This window comes from Saccostrea cucullata, unplaced genomic scaffold (genome assembly GCF_032062105.1).
Source record: "Saccostrea cucullata isolate Sc308-1 unplaced genomic scaffold, CSIRO_AGI_Scuc_v1 ctg7369, whole genome shotgun sequence".
In the NCBI taxonomy this organism is placed as follows: domain Eukaryota; kingdom Metazoa; phylum Mollusca; class Bivalvia; order Ostreida; family Ostreidae; genus Saccostrea; species Saccostrea cuccullata.
Genome location: NW_026939477.1, coordinates 80594 through 90319, shown reverse-complemented (window position 1 = coordinate 90319; position 9726 = coordinate 80594). Strand labels below are relative to the sequence as shown.

Genomic DNA, 9726 nt, shown 5'->3' with positions numbered 1-9726 from the left:
CTTAGTCTTAACTACTATGCTTATTTTTACATTTGAAAAAAATTCCCGAGCAAAATAACCAATTTCAAACGCTGGACCAGGTACTTTATTACGTGAATGCTTCAAAACATTGGTTAGAGTAAGATTTGACGACCTCTTGTAATCAGATTGAGACAAAAAAGAGAAAAAAATTTAAATGGAAAAAAATCTCTTCTCATGGAGCTAGGGGTTATTATTATTAATATGAAAACATTTTACGAATCATTGCTTTTATAAAGCATGACCTTTGATTGTGCATGTAAGATGGGGCCTAACTAAGTAGGGGGTCAACGTCTTAAAATGGATTATACATATGTGGAAGGAAAAAATCTTTTGACGACCAACAATGCTTTGATAATGTATATCAATATACAAGCATGTTAAAAAGACGTAAGTGTGTTTTAATTATAGTACAGCAGGATTATAATATTATTATAGAATTCATATTATTAAGTATTAAATATTACTCTGTTGAGCATTGTGACATATAAATCTCATATTTAATGTGAACGTCAAAAGTGCAAGCATGGCTTCATCACTGTTTTTTTAATATTTGAAGGGTGGTATTGCATTTTATCCTGAGATAAAAATAAAATTGATAATTATAAAAATTGAGGAGAATTTTCATACAATTTTCTCAAATTTATGCAAGTTTAAGGACAGATGATGCAGACAAACTTTTGTAAAAGAATTTGAAATAACAACTTGGGTCATGTTTATATGAATAAAATGAATTATTTTCAGCGCATAGATTTTAATTTTTTATTTAAAATTGCACAAAATATAAATTTAAAGTGAAAAATATTTGTATAGATTAATAAGTTAATATGGTTTCAGAAGGGCACACTTTTGAACATCACAGCAGGTTTACAATTTCTTTTTATTGTAGAAATTTATTATTTGCATCATTTGCAATGAAATTAGGCCAAAATATATACCAGGCATCCATTTTTTATTTGTATCATATGCCTTTAAAGTAATATTAAAACAAAAAATATTCTTTTAATTTTCTTATATGTAGGCGGTGATATGACAAATCCTTCTTCCACCTCAACGTCCTTGACGTGGACAACAAGAGCATCAACTACTCAAGCACCAAGATCAACGGGTAAAACTTCTTAAATTTTGAAAATTAAATTAAACACATGCTTCAGCTACTTTACGTATTTCAAAATTCAATTACAGGTAGTAGAGGCCGTGAGTTTCTTATTCTATTTATGAAGAATTATCATGGAGCGCTTGGGAACTTGAGTGTTTACTTAACGACAGACAACGGAACAACAGTAAAAATATTAAAATCCCCTCATTTAAATGCAAACTTTAAATCGGTTATTAATTTTACCAACAACTTCAAACTCTCTCTCCCTCGACACATTGAGTGTGACTACTTTACTATAGAACATAAAGGTCTAATACTCCAGACTTCTGAATTGTCAACCATAACACTCTTTGATAGTATTCATGAGACCTCAAACGATGGGACTCTGATTATTCCAACTCATAAACTCTCAAACAAATATATTATTTCTTCAACGGATCCATATAATACCGGTACTGATTTGTACAGTCAATTTGCTATCGGAGCACTCTATAACAGGACAAATGTAGAGATTACATTCAAATTCAAGCACAATACTCCTCTGACTATACAAGGTAAAACATACAGAGACGGAGATGTTTTCACAGTAATGTTGCAAAGATTTGATACATTACAAATTGCTCATACAACTGATCTCTCTGGCACCTTCATAACGTCTACGAATCCTATCGCAGCTTTTTCTGGAAATAGATGCCAGTATTTGAAATGGGGTTGCAGTCACATGGTAACACAGATTCCTCCGACAACAGAGCTTGATACTCTTTACATCGTACCCCCTTTTTATAAAAACGCCGGGACATTAATTCAAGTGCTCAGTGGAAATAGTAGTTCCGTAAACTCTAGTGTTGGAAGCAGTGCATCAAACTTTCATTTAAATGAAAAAGGATACAGGAACATTGAAGTAACTTCAAATATGACAACAGTTATAGAATCAGATCAGCCTGTGCTTGTTACTGCTTTCGGAATGGGTAGGCCCTATCAGCCTTACATGACGGTCGTACCAGGAATCCACCAGTATCTCGATTATTACAAGGTTATTGTTCCAGCAGGGTATGATGAAAACTTTATCTGTGTGATTATTCCATTTCAATCGTTGAACAACCTACGGATTAACGGATTTTCTGTTCATCATTATACCGTTGTGTATCAAAGCTCTTCGACCGTAGTAAAATCGTTCAGTATCCGTACCTTAAAAGTCAAAAATGGAACTATTGTTTTGTCAACATCTGATGCATCACAGTTTGGACTTATTGTTTATGGTCATCAATATGGTGATGGTTACAGTTTTGCAGGGAATTTTGTCCTCCCATGAATATAAAAAAAATATCAATTGTATGATTTCGAATTGTTAATTCATTTTCGAGTAATATACCAAACTATGAAACAAATGTGTCAGACTCTTTAATATATTTATCTTAAGCTCACAAAGATATATCTTATCGAAAAAGGAATGGAAATTACCACTGTTAATTGAAATGCGTCGTCGTAATATTTAAATGTCGCGTTAAACCTCCCAGCAAGCGTTTCCTTTTTTTCCACGCATACTATATGCATAGTTTCTGCTTCATTGGAATACAAATGTAGGTCTGCTAAAACCTGAGTGCAATTGGTAACAGTAGGAATTTCAATAGATTAATGGACGACCTAATCTATAACAACCACGCAAATTTTGTCAATCAGAAACTCAAGCATCTTTTTAATGTCAGCTTCAGAGTACTTGTGTGCGCAATCAGAATGTTTTAATACACCTATTATTCGTAAATGATGAATAAGCAGGTAAGCAAATTTTCGAATTCCAATTTTATTGAAAAAGCAGCTGTCAGTGATATCAAAATTAATGTTGAATGGCTGTGTATAAAGTTGAAACTAAACTAATTATTTAGTAGCATGCCTTCATAGATGTAATATGTATGTAATTTTGATCTGATAGGGCTTGCATTGCAGTTACTTGGAGATGGACTTAACTTAAAAGCATTTAGCTCGTCATTCATCCAGATAATGTTATAATCAAGTTCAGCATTTCATGTAAGTATGAAAGTTTTCATGTGATGCATCATCCATGCACATTTGTTTCTGATAGTCCCCATACTTTTCTGGTAAATGGTCTGCACCAAAAATGTTAACCTGGTCACTAATCTACAAAATGTAGATCCTGCATCTAAAGCGAGTCAAACAGTGTGTATTGTTAGATGAATCTTCCTTGGTGAACAAAGAGCTTGTAGATGTTAAAAAAATAAAGTGCCCAAGTCATACGAGATAACAATAAATGCCCAATATAGAAATGCAATCGGCACTTGCCTAATGTGTAAGATATCAAATACATGTATATACGGAGGTGTTCTGTCAATTGTGTCAACAATTAATCACACAAATAACTTTTTGTGGTTCTATGAGAAAACCAGGCAGAATTGTAAAATATCAATTTTTAAGGTATTTTTAAATGTCATTATTCCATTAAATATTGATAAGGTACACATCACTGATAAAAAATCATGAGGTGAGAAAATTGATAGCTTGTTCTATTTATAGTAACAGGGCCGTCATTAAAACCAGGAAAATAAAGCATAAGAAAGGGCAAATAAAGGGGGAATTTCATTCAATTTCAATGCAGCATTAGAGCCAAAAGCAATCATTTACACATAAACTACTTATTTAATATAAAAATTCAAGATTATAATTTATGTTTGATAAAAAAAGATTTCTTGTCAAACATGCAATGTTGCCATAGCAACCCGTCAAAAATGTCTCTTTTGACAGAAATATCGTTTCGGATGTAAAGGTACCATAAAAATCTTCATATTAAACAGGGTTAGGACGCTTATTATTTTTAAATTCAAAATTAATTAAAAAGTTAAGTATGTTTGAATTCTCTATGCAATTGGAATTGTTTGGGTTTTGAGAAAATCTGTCGTTTTTGAGTAGTTAATCAGTGTTAAATTATCAGAGAAATTTGGGTGAAAATTAACATAAACACAATAAACAAAAGACAAATGTTGCTTATTAACTGATTGTTATTTTTCATTAATGTTGATCTATAAATAAAAATAATTGTTCAAAATAAAATCAAACAATTAACAGGTTTAATTAATTAAAAATGCCTTTCATGAGACATAAACTTGAAGTTTCAGCATAGTTATCTCCCTTTACGGTACTCTCTAGGGAATGAGACACATAAGGTACATGCATGAATATGGCAGCTTCCAGGCATGGTGAAAGATTTGACTTTTCAAGGTCATGCACTTCTGTTGCATGTGGAGGACTTACAGAAAGTATATATTCATGTCGAAAAAAAAATATTGTCACACTTGGTGCATTGTCAAGCTGTCCCTAAACAACATCAAGTGACAATACCCGAGGGCGTTCTCTTGCTTTACCAAAGTTACAAAAGAGTATGTAAATTTCAAAATATGTCAAACGAGTCACAGAAATAGTCTTTGTACTTATTGGTACAAGACTCTAGGCGATGTTCACACCCGTTGCACCCACCAGACCAGAAGGAGAAACCAGACAGAGGAGTTAATTGCCCCGTTTCCAAAGAGATATGGCTACAAGAGAGGATACTTGTACCTGTTGGTAAGTGATATATAATGAACACTACAATAACATTATCTTATACATGGATACAATTTTGATTGGTCCTCAGATGATTTTTAAGAATTTCTGGTGTAATATATGAGAGAATATTGATTCGACGAGAGAATATTGATTCGATGTAGATTTACATATAATTTACATTCCATATATATTTTGCTAAATAAAGTGGAGAGCTATGACATTCAAATTGACAAAGCTGCATACAAATAAAATTGATAGGAGAGTCTAAAGGATATCAATATGATTTTTATTATGAATCATATCACATCTAGGTGTAGTACACCATCGACTCGAGTAAGTTACTAGACTACAATGTGTACATTAAAAAATAAATATAATTCATAAGTGTCTTCAAAGCTCATGTGTACATATTGGATCTCAAAGAATCCTATCCACATGCACAATGATTTTCTTTTTAAGGTAGGGGTTATATTTTTTATTTAAAGAAAAATAAGTAACCTCAGGTGCCTGTGATCCCATTCAATTAGAATGGATATCTGTTGAAATGCAAGAAAAATTTAACAGCTCTCATTAAATTGCAGGTTTATGAAGGAATCGTTCTGAAAGGCACAGAAAAACTTACTCCACTAAAGTGGACATTGAGGTTGATCATTGATGATAGGTTCAAGGTTGGTACATTGTATACATGTGATATTGCATAACCCACAAACAACACCTATTATATGAATGTCCAGGACACTAAGCCTATTCCAAAAATGTTAAAGAGATATATTTCTAAAATTCGTTTGTCCTCGCACAACCTATTAATTGAAACTGGTAGACATAAAAATATCCCAAGAGACCAAAGATTTTGTCCTCACATAAAGATATAGAGGATGAATATCATTTTATACCAACAGAAAAAAATTCATTAAGAGGATTTCTGTGTTTATTTATACATTATTAGACTAAGTGTTATAATGTCAAAGAACTCTGTAATCTTGGAAAATATATTTTAAGAGCTTTTGAAATAAGGAAATGCCAATAATTTATATGTATGATATATGTAAACTTTACATGCATATTGTATTTATTACATTTGTAAATCTGTAAAGGACAGTTATAAGATCCCTGTCATACAGTATCATTGTGACTTTTTTTCCCATCATAACAACACGTTCATTTCCTATGTAAATATTATTGTACATTTTGTTATATGCCATAGGATGTTTATCCTGAGCAATAAATAAATTACAAATTAATAAAAACTCAAAGCCCCTTCCCCCCTCCATCCAATCTGAGGATTTTTTTTATTAATAAGGAAATGCATGTTGTCTGCAATATTTTAAAAAATTAAGGCTTATCATTTCTCCGAGATTAACATCTTTTAGTTTAAGATTGAAAATTTATAAAGCAATGAATAAATGATCTTGCTATATGTTTACTGCACAAGTACAACAGAAAGCACTAATAAATTTTGAAGTTGGTCTTCAATGTGCTAAATTACACAACAACAAAACTACAGATGTACCTACCAAAAAAAAAAAATCAGAGTACATAAACAGTTTTGTAAATGATTACTTCATTTATATCAAGGAATCTGTGGAAAGTTTTTAAAAGGGGCTTCGTGTAATCATATAGGCAGTTAAATTACAACCCAATTAACCACATCCCATATACTCTCTTTGTCCAAAAACAAAAAAAAATGGAGAAATAAAACAGCCAATCAAACTCTATTTTAAACTATACATATGAATTAGTTCCTCTTGTAAAAGTGAGGTTGAAATCCTGTAGATTTTTATAAGTTGATCTGTGTTTTACTGTATTGCTCTGAAGCCAGAATAGTGAGAATACTATTCCTAGTGATCAAATTATTTAGAAATAAAATCCCACTCGTGTATAAAAAGAGAAAATAAATTAAAATATAAATACAATATATAAAATGATAAATATTCATTAAAGTATAAGAAGCTAGAGTAAGGGCTATAATTTTGAAAATAGATACTTTTGTCTGCATTACTGACTATCACATTGTCATGTAAACATGAGTAAATCATATTTTTTGTTATTTCAGCTATAATTTTGAAAATAGATGACTTTTGTCTGCTTGGGTAAAGGGGATTCAAGTTTGTTCAAATGAAGGGCCACGCCCTGACTGAAAATTTGGTGGCATGTTTTAAAAATCTTCTTCTCAAGAACCACTGTGCCAGGAAAGATGATTGTCATGTAAATGATGTAAATCATATTTTTTGTTATTTCAGCTGAATTTTTTAAGCTTGGTACTGAGGATATTGAAGAGAAAATAGAATGTGACAATGAACAGTGTCCAGCTGTTTCTCAACACACCTCAGGGGTGGAAGGTACATATCTAGTTTATTTATTTTTACAAATTTGGTTTACTATAAGGTAAACTGTTGCTATCCGTATTCATCCATTGCTCTGCACCATATGTTGGTCATGTACTTTTGAATATTTTAAGCTTAATTTCTCTATGTAATGACTAAATTAAAATTCAAACTAATAAAATATCTGTTGGTAAATTAATTAGGATGGAAAAAGAAGTTAATGACAATTTGTCTTTTCATATCTGACATGAGATATTTTCATCCTTTTGTAGAAGCACAAATTTTAGTAGGGATAAAATTTCATTGATTTGTCACCTAAAAAAAGTTTCCAGGCATTAAATTTTGTTGTTTCCAAAGTAAAACTCAGTAGTACTGGTACCTATAACAACAAAATAAATGAAAATGAATATCCAATGATTATTTCTGCATTTACAGTTTATTGAAAATTCAAGACATTTTTGAAAATCCCTATGAAGTTCCAATTAAAAATAAAAACCTTTATTTCACCAAAACCCATAATGAGATTGAGAGCATATATTTTTATTAGAGTGGGGGTATTACTACTGAGCATTGACACACAGACTTCTTTTTTATGCACCCAGATCGGTAGATCTGAGGTGTATATTGTTTTTGTCCTGTCTGTTTGTCTGTTTATCTGTCTGTCTGTTGTCAACTTTAACCTTCACCATAACTTTTGAACCATGGGAGATAGAGACTTCATATTTGGCATGCTTACTTAATTAAGTTCTTTCAAATGACACCAAGGTCAATGACCTTGTGACCTTGACTGTGACATCTGCAAAAACATTTTTTTTTAATTTTCTTGTTTCTGTGTTAAATGGTTAAAGGAATAAGTCAATGAAATTTGACAGCTATAGCTAACCTGGCTTTTTTGAAAATCAAGGTTTAAGTAGTTTATTGATTAAAAATTTTCTCTTCCCGTAAACAACTAAAGGGGGGTAACTTTTGGAATTTCCTGTCCAAAAACCACTCTAACGATTTTGTCCAAAATGTGCATACACACAGTAGATATAGTCATGTACTAAATATACAAAATAGCGAAAATTAAACGACAGGAATATTTTGGGGTAGGTGTGTTGTACATCCTTAAGAACCACAGTGTGTTAGGAAAGATGAAACTTATAGGGAAGCATCCTGGCCAGTGGGGTAGTGTAGATTCATATCTGTTCAAATCATGACCCCCAGGGCTGGGGCGGGGCCACGATCGATAATCAAAGTTTATACTTGTATGGGAAAAAAATACTGAACTGATTTCTGCTTTTTTCCTAGCCACAGTGCCTAGGTGAACGATATGGCCCATGAGCCTCTTATGTTTAATATTCCATGGAAGAATTGTCTTTGAAGTGTGATTATAGTCAGAATTATGTCGTCTTCAACATTTACAATATCTCTTATCAAAACTTATCTTTTTCAGAGCAATCCAGTCAGAATACAGAGTTTTGTCTGAGTCAGTCATCCTAAGGAACTGTATGTGACTACTGGAGACGACCCACATACTATCGAGAAAAGCTAAACAGGAGTATGAAACTGTCTGATGGTAAATTCACGCCCTTACGCTTCACCCTGAATACATCATTAGATGAGGTACAGCAGTCTATAAAAGACTATGTGACACAGAAAGCCAATGAAGTTATTCAGTGTGCCTTTGAATGCATTGCACCTTGCAAGAAAATGCTTTAATGCACTTGTTATATAAAAAATATTACATGCTGGAGGAAAAAAGATAGAAACTGATGCATTTACAGAAGCCTTAATAAAAGCATACGATCAGGATCATCAGGCTGATGGGCATCAGAGTCAAGTACAGATTCTATCATTTTTTGTGAACAACTTTTCAAAAACTGAACTTTGTAAAATGTCGCATGGTTTAACAAAGTACAAAATAGATTGTGCAAGAAAATATGCATCAACTAATATTGTCCTGGCTACTTTTTTCATCCTTTGTTAAAACAAAACAGTGGAGCTACAGTCTCCTCAGAGACTACTGGTCTATCCACATGTACAGAAGTATTTTTACCAAAATGTTCAGTCACTGTACATACATTTTTGAAGTGAAAATATTGATTTTTTAAATAGTAGCCTAATATAGTTTATAAAAGTATGAAACAAAGGGAAATAACTCTGTCGCAAAAAATCACAATTTTTTGGAAAAATTCCTCAATTTCAAAATCGCACAGTGTCACCAATAATCAAAACCCGAATAATTGCCTGTAGGAAATTATTATTAAGTTCACAATCTTTATCTTAAAACAAAATAATTTAAAATCTAAGCGTCCAAACCCAGTTTTAAAACATGTCCAATATCGACCCTTTTCCCACATTTTTCAGTCTCTTTTATATCAAGAGTTATTCCCCCTGTGTTTAAATATAGCATTGATTTTTAAGACAAAAAAAATTTGTGCAAAATGAAATAAATAATATATATTTTCTTTTGTTCTTACTTTTGATCACTCAATATTTTAATGAAAAGAAGAGAATAGTGAATGAAAATAGCAATTTTTATAAAATTGTGAATACAAAATGATGATAAAGATGGTGGCTTATGGGGTACCCCCTTGGTGGGCCCCAATATTGAAAATTTTCAGAAAATTTTTTTCTTGTGATTATATGCTATATTGTTTATCGAAAAAATAGAGTCTTTTTTATAAATTGGGAAAATTTCATTAATGTGAGTGACACTTCATGTATGGCCCCCTGCCTAATTAAAGG

At 31.9% G+C, this 9726-nt stretch overlaps 1 protein-coding gene and 1 long non-coding RNA gene across 2 annotated transcripts; both read left to right on the top strand.

The window, feature by feature from the left end:
* Window positions 1–1039: 1039 nt before the first annotated feature.
* LOC134253089 (IgGFc-binding protein-like) lies at window positions 1040–2429 on the top strand (the record flags this gene model as incomplete). Its single annotated transcript, XM_062735602.1, has 2 exons — window positions 1040–1126; window positions 1204–2429. Coding segments are annotated over 2 exons (1313 nt in total), but the record flags the coding sequence as incomplete, so codon positions are not given.
* Window positions 2430–3968: 1539 nt separating this feature from the next.
* LOC134253090 (uncharacterized) lies at window positions 3969–9446 on the top strand. The gene is made up of 4 exons (XR_009989068.1): window positions 3969–4690; window positions 5254–5340; window positions 6913–7011; window positions 8432–9446. It is a non-coding gene; the product is annotated as an uncharacterized LOC134253090 (long non-coding RNA).
* Window positions 9447–9726: the final 280 nt, after the last annotated feature.